This window comes from Globicephala melas, chromosome 8 (genome assembly GCF_963455315.2).
Source record: "Globicephala melas chromosome 8, mGloMel1.2, whole genome shotgun sequence".
NCBI lineage: Eukaryota > Metazoa > Chordata > Mammalia > Artiodactyla > Delphinidae > Globicephala > Globicephala melas.
In genome coordinates this window covers 29,676,045-29,702,853 of record NC_083321.1, presented here as the reverse complement: position 1 = coordinate 29,702,853, position 26,809 = coordinate 29,676,045, and the positions used below count along the sequence as shown (strand labels likewise).

The 26,809-nt window shown below is 34.1% G+C and overlaps 1 protein-coding gene across 1 annotated transcript in view; it reads right to left on the bottom strand.

Moving 5' to 3' along the window:
- The window catches only part of KIF18A (kinesin family member 18A), a 79,544-nt gene that overhangs the window by 3,670 nt on the left and 49,065 nt on the right, over positions 1-26,809 (bottom strand). Inside the window, exons 14-15 of the mRNA XM_030864825.2 lie at positions 5,834-6,272; positions 4,983-5,090 (exon numbers count right to left, since the gene is read on the bottom strand). Coding sequence (XP_030720685.1) covers positions 4,983-5,090; positions 5,834-6,272 — 547 coding nt within the window. The remainder of the gene's footprint in view (positions 1-4,982; positions 5,091-5,833; positions 6,273-26,809) is intronic.

Sequence of the window (26,809 nt, the reverse complement as noted above, 5' to 3'; positions counted from 1 at the left end):
GCCTCATGTCGCAAGATATACAAGTGAGTAAGGCACAAACAACCCATGTCCTGAAAACTTACATAATAGATATATGGTGGGATGGGGGAAAAATAGGACAAATACACAAAATAATAAAAGGCAGAACAAAAAACAGCACCACAGGTTTTCAAACTACAAGAAACCGCAGGTTCCTGAGTTCAGAAGAAGAATGAAAAATGGAAGATTTTGTGGATGAGATGAGATTGATCTGGGTCCTGAAAAATAGCAATCCAACCCTTCCCAGTCCTACAGAGGATCAAGTTTTAGCAGGCAGGATTGGAGGTCAAAGTGGGAGATGAACATCCCTTTCCACACTGATTCAAATAAGCTAATTTTAGGAAATTTCTGGCTAGTCAAGATATTATATACCACTTTACAAGTTATTAATTTACAAGATATTAATTTGCTTGTCAGTTGGATTAACAATTGGAGGTTTCCCTTTATGGCAACAACTTGTTCTGGTAATCCTAAACCTGTGGTAAAGTGATGTGGGTTTATGTTTGTGGAACAGGAGAATATGGGTTATATGCTCAATGAAACTAGTCAGAAATGGCAATTTAATATGTTAGCAAAGAAAAATGGGTATAAGCACAGTGAATGCTGGGAAAAATAAGTCAACCTATGTATCTAAATTTTCTAGAGCCTGTAAGAGAAATGATTATGGTGTTCATAATGATGATTTTGCCAGCTCTGTTCAAGAATGCAAATATCTTCCCAAAATGGTTACAGAGAAGTACTTGTGTTATGAAAGTAAATAAATTCAGTTGTAGAAATTTTCTATTCACAAATGGTGCCAAATAAACTAGTTACTATAAATCTATTTTGGATACTAAAACATACAGTTTTGATTATATATATATATATCAGCTGTCTAAGGCAAAAATTCTTTTTGGGTCATTTGGTGATTTTATGTCTTCAAGTGTAAAGATCAATGTCACTGGTTACTTTCGATGAGGGTTGTTTTCCCTGCAATATATCTTAAGGTTTTCTTTATTATTTTATGGTATGATTCTTCACTTTGGTTAGTTCTAAGACCTTGTTTTCACTCATAGATTGTTTTTATTTGAAAATCAGGGTTTTGAATAAATCTATTTGAATAAAACTCACATTTCTAGGAATGAAATCAAAGCCTAATCAAATAAGTTATGTATTTATATATAAGTAAAACACACTCAAACATTTTTAGGATTTAGGTAACATAGTCAACTAATAAAATATTTAACATTTGTTATAAATTTGTTAGATTTATATTAGATCACAAAATAAAAAGACCTAAAATTGGTATGGGTACAAATTCAAATTATTTTAAAGACTGTTTTGAGAAGAAACCTACAGAATCTTCTAGTTGTATGCCAAATGTATTTCCATAACTATTAATAAAAGTTAAGATTAGTCTTTTGTTCCCTTACATAGGTATAATATTTTTGCTTGATAAACATAATGCATCTCATATTCTTTCAGTGGAGATAATTTCTAGTTGGAATCATAGACATTTTTCAAAATAAACCAAAGATGTATGTAGGTGTGAGACCACTTTTGAGTGCCAAGAAAGACTGTGGAACAAACAAAAAACCAACCAACCAACCAGACACAAAAAAAAACAAAACCCCAAACTAATAAATACAATTTATAAGAAAAAATTTACATATATATTTGTGTATTTGGCAAATTGATACATTTAGTTAAAATAGTCTGTTACAGTGATTATATAAATTGAAATGATTACACATCTGATATTCTCAATTTCAGTAGTTACTAAAAAATTCAGTCTGGTAGTTTTCTGGAATATCCAGTGCTTCTAGATGTTATTTTTTTTTTCTTTTGAGAGAAAAACTGATAAAAAATAAAAAAGTAATTATATACATGGAGCTGTTCCTCATTTTTAAAAACCATAACAAAATATACACACACCTAAATATGTACATAAAGCTGTTAAGTGGAAAATACCAGAGTCCATTACTCTCAAGCTCATGTAGATTTAATTGGGGGAAAGGAAGATTCTTTTAAAAAGTAATTATGTACATTTCTAGCATTAATCTCTTTTAACCTTAGTTAATGGCAGGATCTAATTATTGGTACCAGAGGGAATGTAACAGAGCAATTAATAGGCTATGAGAAATCTTACTTTCTTTAGTTGTCCTTTAATTTTATTTCGGAAGCCCTTTAACTCATCTAAACCCACTCCAAATACACAATTTACATACCAGGACATTTCTTGAAAAATCATTTGGTTTTGATAATGACTCTGTTTACATTTAAAAGTTATTCTTAGCTATAAACTTTTGCTACATCTTAGTTACAACAGCAGAGCATGCTACCAGTGAAGAACAAGGAAAGTTCCCAGCATTAATTAAAGAAAAGAATAACATGACTCACACAATGAAAATTAGTGACAAGATGGGTAAAACAGACGATGGTGGTTAGCTAGGCTAAGTGACTGATTCCCATATATGACTAATTGCACAATTCAAATTTGTGACACAGCAAAACACAAAATTGTAAATGTCATGGATAGTCAGAGACATTCAGGAAAAATCAATCCATGAATTTTAAACATAAACATTTCAAGACTCCACTGGTACTTTGGACAGATGCTAAATGCAACTATGAGATGATACTCTATGTGGCACAAATAAATAGGCTGTTTGTAAATTTGTTAGCACTAGCCCGGATGATAACACGTCCATGGTGGAATATAGGAAACTTAAAAAATAGTTATCTTAAGATTGTATGCTCTTCTCTCCATAATCACATGTTAAAGAAAAAGAGGTAAAGCAAGTCAGATCCATTTTACAATTTAACCATTCACTGTATCTTGTCATTGCATTCTATGCTACAGGATATAAAGACTATATAATGGGCTTCATGTCATATAACTCAATATATTTAAGACTTTTTTCCTTGTCTTTAATTTTTAGCTGTTTTACTGCTATGTACCTAGGTATGTTTCTCTTTGTATTAATGTTGCTTGCAGTTTGCATTGCTTCTCAAACCTGTGATTTGCCAACTTTGGTCAGTTTTGGAAAATTATTAGCCAGCATCTTCTCAAATACTGTTTTTTCCCATTCTTTTTCTCACTTCTTTCTGGGACTCAAAATACACATATGCTAGACCTTTTTAATTGTGTCCCATATGTCTCTTTTTGCTCTTCTCTATATTTTTATCTTTTTATACTTTTGCAATTGGTTGAATATTTTTCTATTAACCTATCTTACAGTTCACTAAACTTTCTTCTGCCATGCCTAATCTGTTAAATTGATTTGAGTTTGCAATTTCAGTATATTCTATTTTTCAGTTCTAGAATATCCATTTGATTCATTTTAATAGAATCCAGTTCTCTGGGAAATTATCATCTATTTTATTGAACTTAATCACAATTAAATTTTTAAAGTCCCTATCTGATAATCTCAATATCTGTATCACTGCTTCTCTAATTTGTTTTTTTCTCTTGATTTTCAGTCATTTCATCCTGTCCCCCGGCATTCTTGGTAACTTTTGCTTAAGTGCTTATAACACTGCATATGAAAAACTGTAGACGCTGGAGGTGGTATATTCTTCAGAGATGATTTAATTTTCTTCTGGCAAGTAGGCAAAATAGAGCTAGATCACCTTGATCCAAAATGGGATTGAACTGGTCAAAGGTCTGTTTCAGGCTTTCAAGAACCAGTCTATTTCCAGTTTGCCCCACTCCTACCTAAAGCATAGGCCTTCAAAGATTTCAAATAAAACCCTGGGCGTTTAACAGGGCCTTTTCTCCATGATGATCCCTAAACAACAATTTTTGTGTCCCGGTCCCATAAGAAGGTCAAAACTCTGCTTATTACTTTAGCCTCTTGGCAGCCACTTTTAGCTGGTTTTGTGGCCTCTTATTACACAGAGTTTAGAAATTGGCCAAGACCTTGAGGGCAAAAGCTACACAGATTTTGTTTCCCTAGCTCAGTGAGATGTTGATAGCTATAGGCTTCCATTTTTGGCTTGACCTCTATATTTGATGCCATGAACTGGCAAATGCTAAATGGAAAAAAAGAGGCAGAGAAGGTCTCGTTCTCCACAACTTGTTTTCCTTTCCTCTGGGATCTTAGACCCTCAAGTCCTGGCTGTGTTGGTTGTTCCCGAGTGCCTTCAAGCAGCTGTTAGTTGAATTTTATCAGTTTTTATAATTGTTCCTGATGGAAAACTTGGTCTGATACAAGCTACAATGTCATAGCCAGAAACAGAAGTCTATTCACTCATCACATTTTAGTCATACATCAAAATCCATTAAAATAATATAATTTTAGGACTGAAGAAATTCAGTAATGTCTGGAGGGAGAAATACCAAATGAGTAAAAATTGTCAACAGAAGAAAACTTAAATGACCTTTCTGAAGGCCAGAAGACTTTTAAATTTATTTTTAATAATCTGAAATATGGAATACTTTATACAAATATCAAGTGAAATATTTGGGCTTTATCAAGATCTCCCTTTGATAATATAAAACTAGTGCTGGGACTTCCCTGGTGACACAGTGGTTAAGAATCCACCTGCCAACGCAGGGGACACAGGTTTGAGCCCTGGTCCGGGAAGATCCCACATGCCACGGAGCAACTAAGCCCATGCACCACAACTACTGAGCCTGCGCTCTAGAGCCCGTGCGCCACGACTACTGAGCCCGTGCGCCACAACTGCTGAAGCCTGTGCGCCTAGACCCCATGCTCCGCAGCAAGAGAAGCCACTGCAATGAGAAGCCCGTGCACCACAAAGAAGAGCAGCATAAGCCCGCGCACAGTAACAAAGACCCAGTGCAGCCAAAAATAAATAAATAAATAAAACTAGTGCTGCATTCAGAGCAGTTTACTATATGTATGCTTAAATGTGAATTGACAGTCTAATTACAAGAAATAAAAAGAGCTGTAGGAAACAAAGTATAAAGATGATCTTACATGTGTATAAAGCCTGAACCAGTTTATGTTTAAATGTACCTTGTTAGTTTCCGTTTCCTTTTGGCAGCAGCAGTCATTGCCATGTAGGATGGTACTATGCTTGGTATAGGCAGAGAATGTTTAGTTGAGAATGAAGAAGGGGCAAGCCTGTATATTAAATAATGAAAAATAAAAAGTAATTTTGATTTGTACTATGGAGAAAAAAGGGGGCATACACTTCCATAATTAGAACATCATTTTGTCTTAATACATAAAGGAAAACATTATTCAATACTATAAACTTCCCTTGATTGCCTGGGCTTTTCTTTTCTCTTTTTTAAACCATAGATAGATTTCTGCATTCCCACAGCATAGAAAGGTGAAGGTATCATTCTTCCCATATTTAGATTAATTGTGAACATACATATTAAGTGAGAAGGATATGTTTTTGCTTGGATGACATGCAGTCAACCATACCTTAGACTTACGACTATTTCAGAGTGAGCTGAGGTTTGCTAAACATCAATAGAAGCTGTGGTATTTCCTTTAGTGAAGATATTAATGAATAATAATAAACAATTGGTAATCATCCACTGATGGCTTGTAACATCTTAACTTTGGAGTATGAAGAACAAACTAAATATATCTTAAGGTCTCCTCTAGCCTAACAAGGGTCAATCAACTTAAGTTTTAAAATTAAAGACTTCACAATATTGTGTTAGTGGATTAATATTTAGAGAGAAAGACAATTAAGATTTAATGAAGGTAAAAACACTGACTTTTTGTAATCAAGATAGCATACTTCATCTGTGAAACAGATCTTAAATATACCTACAGAGGAAAAAGAAAGCTAATAGTTTAAAGGCTATGTAAATAAAACAAAAGAAGAATTGGCAAATAGTCCTGTGTACCTTTGTAAAATGTTATTGTTTGGTAGTGATTCTTGTTCAGGTAATTTACTTTTCAAGCTCTTGGTGTCTTCACATATAACAAATGTAGACTCCAAATCCTCCTGGCCATATTCTTTTCTCTTGCTGAGAGGGATATCTACTTCACACATTTTCAGAGAATTATCACTGTTTGTATTTGAGTTGATGGCCTGAAAACTGGTAGTATGTGATGATGATTTTAATAAGGTCACTGCAGATGGATATTGAGAAGTTTTTCTACAGTCTTCTGGAGTATACACAATGGGTTGAAGTTCTTTGCTGAGGGAATCATTGAGCTGCATATTTTCAGACAGTGTAGATTTTTGGGGATGTTTTGCTTTCAAGGGAGAAGGCATTAATTTTCTTCGGGTTCTTTTTTGTGGAGGAATTTTAAGCAGATTAGATTCACTCGGAGATGTGCCTGTTCAACAAAATTAAAAAGAAGTTCAATAATGTTGCCTAAATAGTTTTCCAATAACCTTACCAGTTAAGAGAAGGAAAAAAAAGACCCCCAGTAATAAGTATATTTTCTGCCAAATTGATAAAAATTTAAAAGAAAATAAATAAGTTGGAAAGAAAAAAGTTATTGCTAATAACGTTAAAGTTAATAAACTCATTATAAAGAAATTCTACAACAGAAAATAGATACGAAGTAGCTAATATCAATATTATAGATACAGCTATCTTGAGATATTGGGCAATTATGAAAATAAACTGCATCCAGTAAATGTATACATTTCTCTAAGGATCTGCACCTGACCCTCTTATTCTATACTCTTATTTCTTTTCTTTTTCTTTGTTTAATTGAAGTATAGTTGGTTTACAACATTGTTAGTTTCTGGTGTACAGCAAATTGATTCAGTTTTATATATATATTCTTTTTTGAATTCTTTTCCATTATAGTTTATTATAAGACATTGAATATAGTTACCTGTGCTATATAGTAGGACCTTGTTGTTCACCTATTTTACATACAGTAGTTTTTAATCTGCTAATCTCAAACTCCTAATTTATCCCTACCCCTCCTTTCCCCTTTGGTAACCATAAATGTGTTTCTTATGTCTGGGAGTCTTTCTGTTTTGTAAATAAGTTTATTTGTATCTTTTTTCTTATATTCCACATTTAAGTGGTATCATATGATATTTGTCTTTCTCTGACTTACTTCACTTAGTATGATAATCTCTAAGTCCATCCATGTTGCTGCAAATGGCATTATCTCATTCTTTTTTTATGGCTATACACTCTATTTCTAATTATCCTCTTGCCACTACCTTCTCAGTCACGTGGGTCCCATATAACTAGATTTTTACTTTTTCCTTGCATTTCCCAATCTTCACCAATCCTGCCTCTTCTACACTTACAGTTAAAACATAATTCTGATCATGTCATTCCCCTGATTAAAGATGTTTAGTAATCTTTAAACAGAAACATAATGCCCAGAGATTTTTAGTAGGGGAATTCTTGTTCCTTGCTCCAAAATTAAGAGACAAATTGTTTTGTTTGAACTTAAGTGTGAACTCCCACAATACTAGACATGCTTAAATATTTAAGTACATAAAGACTTCTCACTTTCTTTTAGTGTACAAAATAATGACTTGATTACATGTATAACAATAATCTTGATCAGCTCCAGTGTACTTATGTTGCATTTTTTAATTAATATATATTTTTTTCTGCTTTGCCTATTTCATTCTGGTAAACTTCATGGTGCCTGACACAAAGTAACTCTGCTTGGAGTGTGCTGTCCAGGGAAGAAACTGTAATGTGTATTTCTCACCATGTTTTCAAATCAGGCAGTAAAATTCCCAATTGATGTTATATTTGCTTTACAATATAATAATAACTTAAGTAACACTGAAAGCTGAATAAAATAAGTGCTGTGTATTTCAATAAAGCAATTCAAACTTTCAACCAAGTTAGAAAATACACTTATAACAATCAGCAACAGTACATGCATTATTCTTATTACATTAGTTGACAGTAGACTCTGCTGTGGCTAGGTTGACAATTACCCTCTAGGAAATACAATTTAAAAACAGGAAGAAAAATATGATCCCTGTTCTACTAAGGAATTTTACTTTTCTGAGAACTAGATAAATGAGATCCAGATCTTAAAATAATTTTCCACTCCCTTTAACATGACATTTGTCAAATTTTCCATTACCAGATATTTTTATACTAATGCTGCAGTGTAAAGACAGTAACTTTTCTCCACTGTGCTGCTACCACCAATTTGGTGGCTATTAATAGCTGGAAGATTAACTTCTTTTCCCAGGAGAGGGAGCAGGGGTATGTAGAGGATAGAAAACTATATCGAGGATAGAAAACTGAATTGGGAGTCAGGAGACTTGGATTCTATTTCTGGCTTCACCAACAACTCACTGAGTGACCTTGGGCAACTCACTTAAGCAGTGTGGGCATTAATACCCCCTAGAAAAAAGGGGATACTATCTTTCTATGTACAGGGATTTTCTAGGATTAGATAATATCTATAAAATACTTAGAGCTCAAGGAAAGGCTCTAGAAATATAGGCTTAAACTGTTAGCATTGTGACGTTCACAGGGTAAGCTGTAATTTACTTTCCAGTATTCCATCAATACCCAGCACATCATTATCACCAAAAGAATATATTTCAAACAATATATTGTTTGAATATATTTCACTTTCAGTTTATCAGATATCCAGTTTATCAAGGCTGATGATAAACTGTAATATAAACCCAAGGTATTGTGAAAGCAAGCACATCTAAGTGTTATTTGAACATGCAGGCGTCGTAACAACATTCTAAAATTTAGAACACAATGGACCATGAAACCTCAAGGGATAAGGATTATCCAGAGTAACTATTTTTCTTGTGCATATCTACGGAGGGATAATCTCTGGAGTGGCAGTGGGCAAATTCCCATGATGGTGGACCATGTTTTCTCCATTGCTTATAAACAGCATGAAAAGTGGGGGGGTGTCTTCCATAACACACCAAAAAAAAAAATCTACCAGTTCTTTGGGATAATCTAAACATACATCCAATATCAAATTTTGGTATGATCAGACTAAGTAACAGTTTGCAGTAAAAGCAATAGTAATCTTACAATGACATTATCTTTAGCTATAATTCTTCTCTCCTGATAGGATATGATAACTTGAAGGAGAAACATGAAGATGCAGCCGATAATGGACTCACATACCACTGTTTTACTGGACCTGAAAGGAGAGATGCTACAGACACACAGCATGTACAAAATACAAATCCAGGGGGTTCTTTTCTTTCTATCCTCTCAGTTATTAAGTACAGATAAAATAAAAAGAGAGCAGAAAATAGATGGTCAATTCAGGACTACTTAGGCTGACTAGTTGCTAAGAAAGGTTCAGAAGATAATCAGAGCAAAATAAGATTTAAAGGCTTAAATAAAAATTAAGACAGTCAATTCACTGTAACTGTAAGGGGATAATGATTCCATTTATTCCTGAAGACTAAAAGAGCACGATAAACAACATGAGATTTCATTTTGAATACGATATTCAGAATATATAAATACAGCTATATAATAAATAGTCATTCCCCTTTAGTTAGGCAAGAATACTTGAAGTGGGTATGGCAAACTGGAGGGTGCTGGATTAGAGGCTACAACAACCACTGGATATGCTAGGTCTATGTCTATAAAAGAGATCTGCTGTACTTTTCCATTAGAGGATGTGCAGTAACTTTCCAGAAAAGCAGGCTTGGGGAGTCTGTAGTTTCCCTTGATTCAGCCTGGGAAAATACTATCTAACAAGATTCTGTAATTCTTTAGCCTACAGAGTGGAAATGACAAAGAAGGAACCTGGAGGAAGATTATAATTCCTTTAAAAAGGGCCCATAAAACGAGAAAAGGAATCATGTAGTTAAGGACTTTCAGAACAAGGGACTCTAATAGGTAATGGTAGTCAATGAAATACCTCAGCAATAGAGGTGCCACACAGGAGGTGACAGGACATTAAAAATGCATCGTTATAAGGTAGGCTCTTATAAAGTGGGATGGAAAAGATTGGCAGCTGCTTGGGAGGACAGCAAGTCTTCTCTCCAGGGTCTCTCCATCTAAAGAACCAGCCTACTACATCATATACTAAGGATAGAAGGTAGCCCGTATCCTATGTTCCGAAAAATTTTGTTATTTCTAGACCATGTCTTGGAACTTTAATTCTCCAGCACAGTGTAGGTGTACTGCATTTCTATTGCTCTGAAATGGTTATGATCCATGGTTATGTGAATATGACTTGTTGAAATTCATGTCCAAATAATAACAATAACCATAACGTCGAGACCTTTAAAAGAAGTTACTACTATTATTTTCAATACAGTATCAACGTTTATTTGATTAATGAAAAAAAAGGCTGTAGTCAGCTATGGAACAAGAAAAACAACCTAAGAGGACTGCATGTGCATAAAAAGATTCACTGTTTGTTCATTCATCTAGTATTAAGCACTGCCATGTTCCAGACCTTTTCTAGGTATTGAGAATATAGCAGAAAACAGAACAGTTAAGAATTTACATTTCTGAGGGGAGAAGGCAGAAAAATAAATTATCTTAATACGTTAATAATGATATATGAGCTGTAAAGACAGTAAGACAGAAAAGTGGAGTAGAGGGTGATGGGAGATAGGAGGGGTGTGGTTTATGATGGCCAGGGAAGGTGATTCTAAGAATGGGATATGTGATCTGAGACTTGAATGGCTATGAAGGAGGCAGGTCTACAAAGATCTGGGGAAAGAGGCAGAGGAAACAGGAAGCGCAAGACCCAGTGGCAACAATAAATTTGTTGAGCTCAAGGAAACGAGAGAAGGCTAGTGTGACTGAAGTGTAGTGAGTTAGAGGGAGAGAAGAAATGAGAAGCTAGAGATATTGAAAGAGGCCAGCCTGTGTTAGGATATATGGATAAGGGCTTGGATTTATTCCAAGTGCAAAGGGATATCTGTGGAGGATTCTAAGCATGGTTATGATGTGATCTGATTTACATTTTTAAAAAAGATTGCTTTGCTTACTGTGTGGAGAAAATATGAATGGGTAAGAGAGGAAACAAGGAACAAGAACAGTAACAAGACTATTGCTATAGCTCAGGCAAGAAATAACAAGAGCTTGGACTCGAGTGGTAGTAGTAGTGATAGATGTGGGAAGGGTGTGGTAATCAAATAATCAGATAAAAATTATATAAAGTAAATCCAGAATGTATGTAATAACATACATAGGTGTGATGAGGTATCTGACAATCAGGAACAAAGATAAGGAGTTCACACAAAGGAGTAGTATATATTAATTTTATACCATTTTACAGAAATTGACAACATTCCATAAAACCATGAACCATTTGACATGCACAATTACAGAGAAGTTCAAAAGGTCCTAAATATCATCCCTCAAATTTGGCATTCTCTTCTTACTGACATTACCTGCTCCCAGCCTCCACTCATCAGGCTTGAAGTCCTGTCCCCTTGAGGAGCTCTGATCCAAGTGAATTCAGGTGTCTTAGAACCTGCCTCCTTCCCTCTCTGGTCTCTTTGGGGTTTGAGGATATGATTTCTTAGTTAGAGATGATGGGTGTTATTATCATGCTGGGGTAGGGAAAAGGAAGGAAGGAGAGTGAGGCTAAGCAGGAAATGGTTCTAGAACAAGGGTGGCAGAAAGAAGAAAATTTATTGAAAATGGATTTTGGCTCCTAGGAAGTTGTACGAAAAGCAATGTGAGGGGAAGATGTAAGTTAATAGAGTGATGGGAAAGGGCATCTACTTTTAGGTCAGGCACTCTACTTTCTCATCTCTAAACACCCTCAAACAACTGAAACATTTATCTTCACTTCCAGACATAGACATACTGCGATTTCAGACACAAGCGCTGACTGCTTCACTCCCAATATCTTGTTAATTATCTTGAACATTCAATTACTTTAAAAGGAGTCAATGCATTTTAAATCCATGTTTAGCGAAGCCTTGAAAATGCAAAATGTGGTCTTGTAGTGAATGCATTAATCAAGTAATATATGATATACATGATATTAGAACCTTTTCTTTTTGGTAGGGGCACAAGATAGAAAGGCACTGAATACTTAAATTGCTCACTAGAAGATCCAGTCCTTGGTTGGCTCCACCTTAAATGTCTCGCCTTAGAAACACCCTTAGTACAAGAAGAGATATGAAGGTTAACTTTGTAAAAGAAAACCAGTTTTAACCAAGGTGGTAATCTGAGTAGAGGTATGTAGCTCCCCTTCCAGATTCCCTTTAAAATGACCATATAATAGAAATAGGAGAAAACTTGCTCTAATGTTAGTAATAAGAGAAGAGTATTATCTGCACACCAGGACAGTAGAGGACCTTATGAGAAATACTGTGTAGCTAGAACTGGAAAAAAGGAAGGCATAGAGAGAATAACTTATAATTTCCCCACTTCATCCTTCAATGCTATCCTTGGGAGTGAAGTAAAAGGCACTGGAAGAATGTCACTGAAGTTCCTTAAATGAGGAACAGGGATGAGGGAGTAGATAGGGTAGGAGGAGAAAGGGTGAGACAACACTATGAGATACAGTGAAATGAAAATATGTGAACGCTAGCAGCAGCACTAAAAGGCCCTAAGATTTAGTCCTGGTCTAGCTGTCTCACCGTAGAAAGGAACACTGAACAGAAAGTGCCCAACCATGTGGGCCTTGCTCCCAGCACTGGTGGCAAAGAGGCAAAGTTTCTACCTGAGGCTACCTGAGGCTCTGGTTTCTTTTCTACACTCCCTGGGCTGTGAGATCCATGAAAAGGAATGCACTTCCCCCATATCTCTGGACCTTACTATCTACTTGATTATCAGGAAGTTAAGGGCAAAACCATACTACTAATAAGCACAGAGGAAACTCACTGGACCAGTTAAAGGATAATACAGTATAAAGGAGAGGCAGAACTGGCACACAAACTCAGGCCTTCTGATAATCCAGAAGCCACGTTTTACCTACACCAAGCTCCTACCACAGGGAGAATTTAATCAATTAGGATAATGGCTAAATAAAACATGGGATATACATAATTACACGGTTATTTAAAGACATATTTTACAGATTATCTGATGATTTGGGAAAATATCCCATGAAATGAAGCAGTAAAGAAATTTAAATACAGCATGATCCCAATTTTGAAAAAAAAACAAACAAAAACCCCATCAAAACCAAATCAAAGCATGTACATACAGACCCCATGAGCGAAAAGGGGGTGAAAAAGTCACAGAAAACAGAGCAGAAGGAAATATGGCTCATTAGCTGAAAGACCGAACTATGTACACAGAACACAACCAGGGTCACCAGATATTTGAGAGTATGTCTTTCAACATGATAATCAAGACATATGACTACACACAGGAAAAAAAAGTGAGAGGAAATAAATGAGTATATTAGGATAACCATAATTAATATCTTCTGAGAAATGAGACATTATTACATTCATGAAGCAAAACCAAAGTGCTATAAGAAGAAACACTGAATTTTAAGAAAGAGTTCTTAGAAATTTAAAATGAGAGGAAAACAAAATAAAAGTAAAGGTTCTAAGATAAAGTGGAAGACACCTCCTAGAAAGAAGAACAAACAAACCAAAAGAGGTAAATACTAGAAAACAGATAATAGAATTAGAGGATCAATCCAGAAGATCCAACATCAGAATGATAAGTGTTCCAAAGACAGAACAGAAAGAAGGGCAGAAACATATTATGGAGTTTTATGTATGTAAGCACGTGGAAGTGCTTGAATACATATGTGAAAATTTCTCAGAGTGAAAGGATAAAGGTTTCCAGTGCAAAAGGCCCACAAACTGTTTAGCATAATGAACTTAAAAAAGACTAACACCAAGGTATAGCATTGTGACATTTCAGAATACCAAGGATCCCAAAATCTTCCTGGGAGAAAAAGTCCCACACAAAGTATGAAGAATAAAAATGGCATGACAGTTAATGGCAACACTGAAATCTAGAAATCAATGGAGCAATGTCTTCACAGTTCTTAGAAAAATTATTTCCAACTTAGAATTCCATACCTAGTCAATCAGAAAATAAAAATATTGCTGTACATCCAAGGTCTAAAAAAATTTTACTTCCTATGCACCCATTCTCCAGAATTTATTGGAGGATGAACTTCCGTAGAATAAAGGAGAAAACAAGAAAGAGGATGGGAAAAAAAACAAATACTACATACAGAAACCATAAAGCTGTAAAAGAAAGAGAATTTATACACTTCGTAGCTCAACAGAGAACGATATTTACTTGATAACACTCTAGAGATTTATTTTTAAAAAGGTGAAAAACTCTTTTGGCAAAAAGGGGGACAGGAGGAAATGTATACACATTGTAAAGGAGTTAAATCCTTTAAAATAAAATGAAATAAAAGTAAGTAGATAACATCTAAAATTGGAAAAATATAAACAAATAAGAATTAGCAGTATAAATTTTAAATTTAGAAATTAGGAGGAAAAATCAAAAGAAATAGCTAAAAGGTGAATAAGAATTGGGAGTGGGCAGCAATAGGGCAAGGAATACCTACACAAATATTATAGTACTTGTTAGCTTTCTAAATTATGTGCAGGTATTACTTTTATAAAAATATAAACTGAATTTTAAAAGGAGGTGGAAGTGAAGAGGGGGAAAAAAGGAGGGGGCAGGGGGAGAGGGGAGAGACAGACACTCACACACACACGCACACACATGCAGAAGCTTTTAATGAAAAGAAAAATGGTTAAACTTTGGGGCTATAAAAGGAAAGAGCAGTCCAAAATCACATCTCTTGCTTGTCCTGGGATAGCTTTACCCCAAATCTGTGGTCTCTGAGTGGGGTCAAACTAGCCAAAGCTACGAGTCTAAACTGAAACATGCAAGCAGATAACATGAAATGGAATTGGCAATCTAATAGAAGGGCAAAATGAACATTCTAGGCCTAGGGAAGGTGGGAAAGATCTTTTATTTAGCCCCATTCTCCACTGGCTTATCATCTCACTCTCCTACTTATGTTTTCCCTAGCATGCAACAAAAAGAAAGGCAGAACAGTTATCTACCTAGTAATTTAAAGAGGGCCAATAAAAATGTGAATCAATCAGCAAAAATAAATCATTCAATATGGTGAGAATGAGCAGAATGGATTTAAAGTCATGAGTCCCAGGAATGAAGGAAAATTCCTCTTCTTCAGGGAAGAGGTAAACCACTTGTGAAATCTGAACGTTAGCATGTGTAATTCTGTTATGCTTTAAAGTTTATAGCACATAATAAATAGTAGAAATAAAAATAAAGCTTAGATAGCAAAAATTCTAAGAAATGAAAGATATATTTTGTATGAGGACATGGATTTAATCAGTTTGCTTTCAGATATTTTAAGTGTCCTAAAGACCTCTAGCTTTAATGATATTTCTTATACCTATCTTTATCTTTACATTTAGATTCCATACGAAGGTAAGATATACTTTAATTTCTTCACAGGTCTGTTGAGATATTCAGATGATTAAACAGAGAGGATAAAAAAAAAAACAAAAACAAAAAACAGAGAGGATACCACTTTAAGGATCAAGACATTTTCTATTACTGTTTTCAAATTAACTAGAATACATATAATTCTAAAGAACAGTTTGGGAACTTCCCGGAGAGAAAATGTTCATTGAAAAATAACTTTGGTATTGCTTTACTTATAAAGGTCTAACATAGTTATCTTGAAATTCAAGACGATCTCTTAGGGCTTTTTAACACCTCAAATAGTTGAAGGCACATATTAATAAAATAACAATATAATGCACCCTATTGTTGTTTTTATAGTTATGAAGTCTTTTAAGCAAAAAATGCATAAACAATGCTAGAGATTTATTCATCAACTCCTTTAGGGAAGAGGTTTAGGGAAGAGGGTAGGCAATGAAAGTTATATGATTAAATAATATAACTTTTCAAAATGACTATGTCCTACAATTTAGACCAGGATTTGAAAAGTGATCAGAGACAGATCAGAGCTAATGAGAGATATAGAAAAGTCTCTCTTCTAAACCCTAGGGTAAATTTTGCTTAATGAATCCAATCCTAGTCTTTGTAATACTTAACCATTAATAGTTTAAGAAATATCTTAAAATATTTATATGGTGCTTTAAGGCATCATATATACAGCTGAAAATGTGCATTTCAGGATAAAGTGGTTTAGTGTTCTATTTATCTGTTCCTACATTATGGCTAGAGATTCCCGCTTCAAAAAGTTTGTTTACTGTAAGTCCATAAAGAGACTTAAAAAGGAAGTCAGAAAAAAACATTTGTTGAGACTGCCAAGGTTTACAAGCCTTTCAAAGTCTTTTTTAAGTATTAAAACCACTTTCAAAATTAACTCTAAATGCAAGTGCTAAAATTGTGGATAGTGAAAAAATACAATTTTCATCAGTAGTATTCCAAATTCTAACACAATGTTACGTAGATTACAACATAAGAACGTTAACATTTGTGTAGTCTGTGTAGCATTTTATAGAATAAAATATGCTATTAATATAAGCCACAACTTAATATCAAAACAAAAACAGTAAAAATAGTAATAAAATTAGAATTAATTTGTCTGATCACTAAATTATATTTGCTAAGTGGTTAAAAGAAATTATGAACAAATATTTGATGACTGGTTAAGTGTTAATGAAGAAGTAAACACAGTTTAGATCTTAACCTGCCATTTGCCATCATTCCCCCAAATTCTGAAATTTTAAGGAATATGATCAACTAATGGCGGTGCAATAAAAGCAATAAATTAGATATTTTGACTTTGTTAGTGAAATACAGGAGAGTCTCATAAAGAAATATATGAAAAAGACATTTGAGAAATTGCCTACACCTGAAGAGAAACATGTAAAAATGTATTTACTGGCTGCATTGTTCTTTAAGTTATTTAAGTCCACTTGTGAGCATAATCTAGTTTGCTTCATTATTTCAATCTTTCAAATATTTCATTTCTCCAAGAAGCTTATCTCACAGATTTGATTTAGGATTCTAAAATATTTCCAGTAGAAAGGAGGAAAGAGTTGTTTCATGTCTGTCTTTCTAAAAGTAGTTTTAAGAAATGTCAGTATATTTTTACTTTTAAAAGATTTTTTTTACAATATTTATTTTTTTGCTTATTTTAAAAAATTTCCTTAACGAGGCCATAGGATTAAATGTTACATATATTAATATAGGCCACTTCTTATATGATCCTACTAATACACAAGGATATTATATAATTTAAGATAATTATATATTATATAATATGCTAGTACATTAGTAGGAAAAAGAAAGAAAGTGGTGGTGTAAACGAGCTAAATCTTCACCTCTTAGAATGAGCTGATAATACCTAAACATAGATGAATCAATAAACAGCAGTAAGTATACTGTTTAGAATTTGTTACACATCATCCAACATGCATTTTAATAGAAAACAGAAAAAACAGGCTTGTTTTGTCTGTTTTCCTAAAAGCAGTTTTAGGAAATGTCAGTATATTTTTACTTTTAAATGAATTCTTTTAATTATTATTAGAAATGCCCTTAAATCAATGCATTATTAACAACAAGTCACATCTAAATAATTTTAAACCAATGCCCATTACAGAGGAAAAGGAAGTTAAAACTTACACATGTTTCATAGTAGCAAAAAAAGAAAGGCCCAAGTAATAGAAACCCTTACTTTATAATATTCTTACATCATAAAAATCATATAGTTTAGCAATGTATATAGTTTTTACTGAATTTCCACTTTAAAATGGTCATACTAATTCTTGATTAATTATAGGCCACCAGGAAAATCACAGTGGGGTTCATCTCAAACACAGAACCAGAATTTAGCACTATATGATCTTAATGTTCACTTAAACTTTCCTACTTTATAATTTGTTGCTCACAGCAAGACAAGTGATATGCTCATATATCAATCATATTTGTTGTTGGCATAACTAAAGTCTCTTATTGATTTACCAGGGGCAAGTCAGGTAAAGAAACCAAGCAATACGAAGTAATAACATATATAAATATGATTATAATGAAGACTTAAAAATACAAAATTTTCTTCACAGACCCAAAAATATGAATAGAAGGCACTATACCATTTCAACCCCTCAAAACTGAGATGTCATCTACCTACTACTACTAGAAGAAAGAAAACATAAATGTGAATTAAATAGATAAATACCTTTATAATTTAAAGTTGGGTTACGTAGAAATTAACAACCACCATAAGTAAAAGAAAAATATGTATCATATATGGCAAAGTGTTTAAAGCTCTTGTCTGTATATATATGTATATCTATATATATACATATGTGGTCATCTATGTATCAAACAAAGTAAATAAGGAAAATGAAAGATAATAGAAAAATAAGACAAAGGAGATAAACAGGTAACTCAGAATGAAATACAAATGGACAAAAGCACATTAAAAAAATATTCACCTTCTACCCCCCCTTTATCGGGGTGGACTGTACACTTATGATAGTTCTGGAGAATAACCTGACAATGCATATCAAATGCTTTAAAAATGTACAGACCCTTTGACCTAACTATTCTACTTTTGGGGGTCTTAGCCTAAGGAAATAATTAAACAAGTCGCAAAATATGCACACACACACACAGATGTCCAGTGGAGTGTTGCTTACAACAGCAAGAAAGGGAAAACAACTGAACGTTCATTAATAGGGGATTAGGTAAATATAATATGCAGGTAACAAAAATTACTTAAATTCATATTTGATAGGAAAATGTGTGTATAACAAGGGGTTCTGTGAAAAAAAGCAAAATGAGGTTAAAACATTAGTGAAAGGGGCAATAAACCTAAAAATGATGAAAAAACTGTTTTTGACTGTCAATGAAGTTATAGTTTGCTGGGGAGAGGGAAGGTAAGATATGATAATTGTTATAACAATGGAATAAAAAATATAATGGAAATGTAAAAGAGTGTGTGCAGGCAAAGTGGGGAGGACTCATTAATGGGAAGGTTTCACAAAGAAGGCAGTATCTAAATTGGACTGTCAATGAGGATAAGGATCTTAATGTGCTAGGATGTGGGATGGAGAGAAAGTAGCACTCAAGATCGAGGGAGAAGCCTGGAAACTGTAGAGGCAAGAAAATGAAAGCATGTTTAAGAGGAGGTTGGGACACTGAGTGCCATAGGGAAGTGAGTCTGCATGGAGCTGGGAAAGCCTTTAAAGGTTCTTCTAAGTAAGGGGTCTGAACTTTGCTAGGAAGATCATTTTAGGGTGAAGAGTAGATTGTAGAGGGGGAGAGGTGAGAAATGGAAACTGTCCTAGATATCACTATAATTATTCATTTCTTACATCAAATCTTCTCAAAATGTTTTAAAATAAACTGAATTAAGAATCATCACTCTATTCTCTGTTTAAATAAATCTCTAAAACACAAGTACTAACTGGCAATTTCATGTGGTTTCTTAGGTAGGAGGGGTCTATATTTATTTTTCAGCTTTTTGAAATATTCCACAGATGGTTCCTCTAAATAGAGAGACTAGATAATTTATCACTAATGAGTTAAAAATCCCCCTCTTAAACAATGGGCAGGCCTTCTGGGGTCATTTTTGATGTGCCATATCATGTGTCCTGAATGATTTTACCCAGGGGAACTAATTTATCAAAAGCTTAAGACTGCAAATGTTAAAAGATTTACAGAGCTGTACGTTAGTGTAAAAAGCAGAATGCAGTATTTAGCAAACATGAGTCACAGGCTGCAAAGTAGGGTTCATGACAGGGAGACACTGATGAATGGGATTAGATCTAATTGAGGTTTGGTACAAAATGATGGCAAGGATTTTTCTTTTGCTAGCTCTCATGTTAATAAGTACGTGAGCAAGTATTTTGGGAAACTATGCTAAGTTAAAATTAGTTGGCAAAGTTCTAAAGTGAAATCAAATATTAATATATGCATTTCAATAAACACTTCTAGGCTACAAGTGATTGATACAATTACTGTATTAATCATAAATCTGGATTCTTTTTAACAGCCTTGTGACTCACGGAATTTGCAGATGCAAATGTACAGGTGAATGAATTTTAACTATTTAAAAGATAAATAACCTTAAGGTACTAGTGAATTAACCAAAATAATAAACATTTTATAATGTATTCATAAGACACTATTGTGGTTATTGTAGTAATTAATGCCTACAGAGATAATATCAGCTATTTACGAATATCACAAAGAGAGAATACATTTTAAGAACTGTTACAGTCCTTTAAATTAATCCAGCATTCTGAGTAATAAATCAACCATAACCTTTTGAAACCTGTCTCCGTGGGAAATAGCAGATACCATGTTTTCCTCTCAGTCTCATTTTCCTAGTATTCATGCTTATGTAAGATGGGAAAAAAGAAAACGACAATGCAAAGAACCTTTTAATTTACAGTAATATTTGCAGTTACAGGTGAATAACTGAACAATGCCTTGTGTACAAGGAGACTAAGGGCCAAACGAAATGTATTTAGGGCTTCAAAAAAGACTTTCATTGTCTATTGGCACTGATTAAATTTTGTTGCCAAATGGGAAGATATATGAAAGATTCAGTTTGTAAGCATTTTGCTGCTTCATATTTATTATACGAGGAATTAGTATAGAGATCTTTTTTATAAAATGAAACATCTTTGTATTCAAGTAATTACAGGGGAAACAAACTTCCATAAGAACCCTGTATTCAATCAGAATATCTGTACTATAAGAAACTGGTTCTACTAGTATCTTTTATTGTACTCTAAGATAAAATCACTGACATGGGGTGCAAAATTTAAGAAAAGGAAAGGTTAGAGACAGAAATATTACTAAATGTGAGTTTCCAGATGGGTAATGAGGAAATCTTGACTTTTCATTTAATGTCAGAAATTTTATCAGTTCCATAATTAAACCCTGCTGCCGGCATCCCCACCCTGCATGGCACTCAGTGAGTGCTTTCTCTGTTTTCCAGACCCAAAATAGGTGCATGTTTTACTCCAAGTCAACAGACATGTAGTTTGGAAGCAAAGATTTTAAGTCAAATAAATATCTATCCCAAAATTAAGTACTGACATTGGTAAAGTATTAAAATTAACAAAATTAAAAAAGTTAATTTCTTCTTGAATAAGAAGTAATATAGGCTTATTAATATAAGAAAAATAAAATTAGTCTATATAACAAAAATATAAAAACTAAGGATATCTTTAATTAACAAATATATAAGACATATATGAAGAAAATTCTAAAATTTTGCTGAGGAACATACAAGAGGGTATGCATATGGAGAGGCAAACTATTCTAGAGTGAGAAGATTTGACAGTAGGAAAATGTGAAGACAAAATTAATTTACAAAATTTTTAAAAGATTTTACTTCCTTGGAATCAGAAAAAAATGATTCTGACAGACATTTCTTAGTCAGGGACACTTTAAAAACAAAGAATAAAAAAGGGGGACCAGCACTGCTATATGTCAAAAAATACTATAAACTATTAGTTTTTAAAATAATAGTTACTAGCTCTAGGATAGACAAATAGGCAAAATAATAAGATAAAAATCCAATAAACAGAATTACCTATGACTACTGTATGTAAATTAATGGTGCCATAAGGACAGACTGTCAATATATTATACAAGAATGACTAGCTCTTTGGAAAAAAATTAAGTTAGAGTCTTGCCTGTTAACGTACGTCAAAATAAACCTGGAGTAAATGGAAGCAAAAATTAAAAAAACTTATAGGTGAAAAGGCCTTTTGAGGAATAATTCCAAAGGCAGGGGGGAAAAAAAAACAAATGAAGCTATTTTATTAGATAAAAGTTTAAAATTTCAGTATTAAAAAGGACATCTCAAACAAAGTTAACAGTAAATGATAAACTTGAAGAATATACTTGCAACATGTATCTTACAGGAAAGAGTTAATATCCTTTGATGATCTCATCTAGTCCTATGGCTTTAAATATCATCTAAATGTTAACAATTCTCAAATTTATCTTTCAGTTCAGACTTCTAAACTCCAGATTCTTATATCCAACTGCTTACATGATATCTCCACTTGGATGTATCTTAGACAAATTTAAAATGCTCCAAACTGAACTCCTAATCTTCTGTCACCTCTACCCTATAAACCTGCTCCACCATCTCTTTTAAGGTGACTGGATTCTTTCAGTTGCGGAGTTCAGAAATCTTAGTCAATTTTGCCCTTTCTTTCTCTCACACCCCAAATCCAATTTGTCAGGAAATCCTGCTGGCTCTACCTTCAAAATATATTAGAATCTGACCACTTCTCACCAACTCCACTGCTACCAACCTGGTCGATCTACCACCATCTTTTACTTGGGTTATTGCAGTGGTGTCTTAAGTTTCAGCCCTTGCCATATGACAATCTATTCTCAACACAGAAACCAGAGGGATCTTATAAAAACATGACTAAGATATGTTACTTCTCTGCTTAGATCATGCCATAGTTCCGTTTAGTTCAGAGTAAAAGCCTATATCCTTATAATGACCTACAAGGTTCTACATGATCTGCCTTTGTACTTTGAGGTATCCTTACCATCAGATAAGTGCCTGGCACACAGTAAAAGTTCAATAAATATTACTGAATGAATGAATAAACATCCATATCTTAAGCTCTTGTAAATAAGTAACAATTTTTGCTATACATGACTATGTGAAAAATAATGTTCAAATGATTGGCTAGGTCATTCACAGAAAATATATCCTTAAATAGATGGGAAAAAATACACTCAAGTATACTAGTAAACAAAGAAAAAATGGAAAGAAGATAATATTTATGACTATTAAAGTGGCAAAGAATCAATAAGTAATTAGCAAAGACAAAAGAGGGAGAGAGAACCCCAGATTTAAAAGGATTTAATAGATACATCCCAACCAATGACAAAGTATGGGCCTTGTCTGGATACTGATATAAAAAAGCTATAAAAAGAAATCATTTACGGGACAATGGAGGAAATTTGAACACTGATGGCATTAGTTATGAAAAGAGCACTGTGTTTTCTTTTAGAGACACTAAGATAAATGGAAGAAATGATATGTTGCCTGAGTTTTCCTTCAAAATAATCCAGTGTAGATATAGATGGGGTGGAGGAAAGCAGATGGGGTTCTCAAGACTAGCCATGAGATAATTCTTAAAGTTAGGTGATAGGTACAGAACATGAGGCTCATTATAGTTTTCTTTGTATTTCTATGTGTGTTTGAAAATGATTTTCTAAAAATTAAAAATATTTTAACAGCAACAGCTGGTGAAGCTAAAAGGAGCTAATTTTCTTTTCTTTCTTTTTTAATCTTAAAAAGTATTTATTGATAGCTCTCTGTAAGTGAATCAACTGGGTGTAAAGTGGCATAAACACAGCATTGAAAATCAGCTAAACCCCATAATAAAAATAAATTACAAAAAACAAACAAACAAACAAAAAAACCCCGAAAAACAAAGACAGTGAAAGAGAGAGAAATTCTTACAAAATTCGTTCAGGGGCTGTGATGCAACCTGGATTGACCACATCTAGACCCACACCTGGATGAGACATAAGTCTGGACACTCTTGGGGCTGAGAGGATTGGTGAGGTTGGGTGAGCAAATGCAGACCCTTTAAAGTAATACTGCATGGTACCCATTCCATGGGTTCCCAATCTCCAGGTTCAGGGGAATCTTCCTACAGCTAAAACATGCATGGGAAACCCAGAGGATGGTACACCGTGTGATCGGGAAAGGTTTCTAAAACGCACCTCATGTATTCATCTCCTGGTGCTCGGGTTCACCATTCCAGCCCCTTTACTAACAACCTCCCCACTTGGAGAATCAAGGAGCTCATTTTCTTACACTGTTCATGGGAGTTAAAATTGGTACAACCATATAGGAGAGGGAGAAGTTACTTAGCAATATATATTAGAAACTTTTAAAGAAGTGTAGATTTCTTGAGCCAGAAATTCCACTTCTAGGAGTTTATCATAGGGGTAATCAGGCATGAGCACCAGGATAAATGTATATATTTGCTCACTACAATATTATTTACAATAATGAAAATTTATTAACCTAAATTCCTAACAACAGAGTACAGATTATATCAATTATAGTTAATCTCATCAGATTTTTAAAAACACAGTGTGTGTGTTTTAAATACAAAGAATGTAGCTGATCTAGTAAATACTTTTTTTTTTTTTTTTTTTTTTTTGCGGTACACGGGCCTCTCATTGCTGTGGCCTCTCCCGTTGCAGGGCACAGGCTCCGGACGCGCAGGCTCAGCGGCCACGGCTCACGGGCCCAGCCACTCCGCGCGGCATGTGGGATCTTCCTGGACTGGGGCACGAACCCATGTCCCCTGCATCGGCAGGCGGACTCTCAACCACTGCACCACCAGAGAAGCCCTAGTAAATACTTTTTAAAGCACCAGAAATAAAATATTCAAACCCCACAGCATTTAGTAATTTTGAAATTTAACAACAAAACCACTTGACATTACAGGAGTATAGGAAAAAAAGTCAGTCGCACATGTATAAGCTTAAGATGAATGAGACACATTTGACTCATGTTTTGCTTTAGTTGAATTTTACTTCTAAAATTTGTTAAGACTATTTATTGATAAATTTTAGCAATATATGCTATTTGGCTATTGCTTCATGTCTTTAGAAATTCAAGAGTAAATTTCACTATTTACTTTTTAAAATGAACTACTTCAATATTCTAAGACTAAGAAAAATAAACATTTATAAATGTACTCACTTTATACCCCTTCCCTGTTATTCATCTTTGACTCTCTCTTCATAATGAATATAACATACATAATTCATGGAATGAACAAGACATACTAAGCAAATAGTTAATCTATAAAATCACTTGAATATTAAAATAATAAAGTAAGAACAAAACATAATAAAAACAAAACCCGCCTTCTGATACATTTTCAGAAGAAAGTTCATGATTATAAAAGGTAACATAACCTCAATAGTCTTTCCTTTTGAATATGTTGCGAAAAAGAATTCAGAACCAAATAAATGTTTTGTTTTACTGTTGACAAGTATAGTCTACGCAATTACACTGTAAGTGAAATACAGATTTTTAAATAAGGGATAATGATCATCACATAGCAGGTGGTCAGTATTTCTTAATCTTGGTGTTAAAACTCTATTTCCTCTCCAACATCTTGAATGCACTATAAATAAAGAATCAAGGCCCCAAAGGTATGAGAAAATCTGAAAAAAATCTTAAGTTTTCTTTCTAATGATCTCAACGAGGTCACTTCTGATGAAGATAATGCTTTATTAAGAGAAAAAGAATATACATATAACCCCAACTTGCCTGTCATCTTAATGTAAAGATACAGTATAGGAAACCTAATAATAAGAGACCTAGGTAATTCAGAGCAACCTCTCTACTGAAGGCAAGTAAAAAATCTGGACAAAATATAAAAAACACAGGCTTGAAGGCACAGGAGAGCTAACAAGATTGTGAAGAATTATAGGCAGGTATCAGGAGGAAGTTGAAGGCTCAGGAAAGTAATCTCTGCATTTACAGCTATTTTCCCCTCAAGGTTATTTGCTGATGCTGGAGGTGGCAGAACAGCTTAGTAACATTGTTGAGAGCTTTGTAGGACTGGGATGCAGGAACCGGAATTTAGTGCCTACTAAAGGGAGTTCTTCCTAAACCCTCCCCAATTTGAGTTGGGGCACAGTTAAACTCCACAGGGTAAACTAGGAGTAGGCAGGCCCTCGCAGAAGCTGAAGTTCAGTTTCAAATTATCTCAGTCTCTAAAACTGGACTGAAATGATTTTAGACTGCTAATGCCAAAAGGAGCCTGGAATAAGCAAATATTAATCCTCTCTGAGGAAGACATTGTTATCAGAAGCCTCAAAGGATTTCTACAAACGATTCTGCAAATACATGTGGGATGCACAAAAATTAGCATGCATTCAAGGAAATGCACATGAAAGAAATCCAGCAGAAAGAGAACAGAAACAGACGCAGTGGGTTCTAGGCTTGGGAATTCTCAGGCACAGACTTCACCCACCGTATTCAGTGAGAATTTCTGCAAAGAAATGGAAACTATAAAAAAAGAATCAAATGGAAATTCTGGAATTGAAATATAACTGAGATAGGGAACTTGATGGATTTAAGAACCATTTGACACAGCATAAAGAGAAACTACAGAATATGTGAAAAGAAATTTCCAGGAAGAGAAAAAACAATGAAAAGCAGAAGAGTAAAAGTCATAGCTAAGACAATAAGAAGGTACCATGTAATATAATTGGAGTCTCAGAAGTAGAGAAGAGAATAAAAGTGGCAGAAGCAATATTTGAAGATATAATGGTTAAGAACTTTACGAAACTGCTGAAAAATAATGCAGACACAAATTCAGAGAGTCCTGTGAACCCAAGTAAGAGAGGTAGAAATAAAATTACATTTAGGCACAATATAGCAAAACTACTAAGACTCCAAAGACAAAGAGAAAACATTTTAGGAAGCCAGAAGTCAGATTATATTCAAAGGAGCAACACTTAGAATGAAAGCTGGCTACAAAAGCAACAACAAAAACCAGGAGATAATGAAATGATATCTTTAAAGTGCTAAAATAGAACACCAAACTGGAATTCTGTACCCAGCTAAACAGTCTTCAAGAAAATAAGTAAGATACATACATCTTCAGAAGTAATTGAGGTTATGAAATTTAAGATAGGGAGATTATTTTAGATTACCTGATGGGCTCAATCTAATCATATGAGTGCTTAAAAGCAAAAACTTTCTCTAACTGTAGGCAGAAGAGATGAGGCAGAAGGGAAGGTAAGAGAGATCTGAAGCATGAGAATGACTTGACCTGCCTTTGTTGGCTAGGAGATGAAGTGATGAAGAGGCCACATGCTAGGGAATAGGGGTGACCTCTAAAAACTGAGTGCCTGCACAATGCCAGGTACTTTAGCAAGTTTGGACTTGCTCTGAATTCGAGCTGCCTGACCAATAGCCAACAAGAAAACAGGGACATCAGC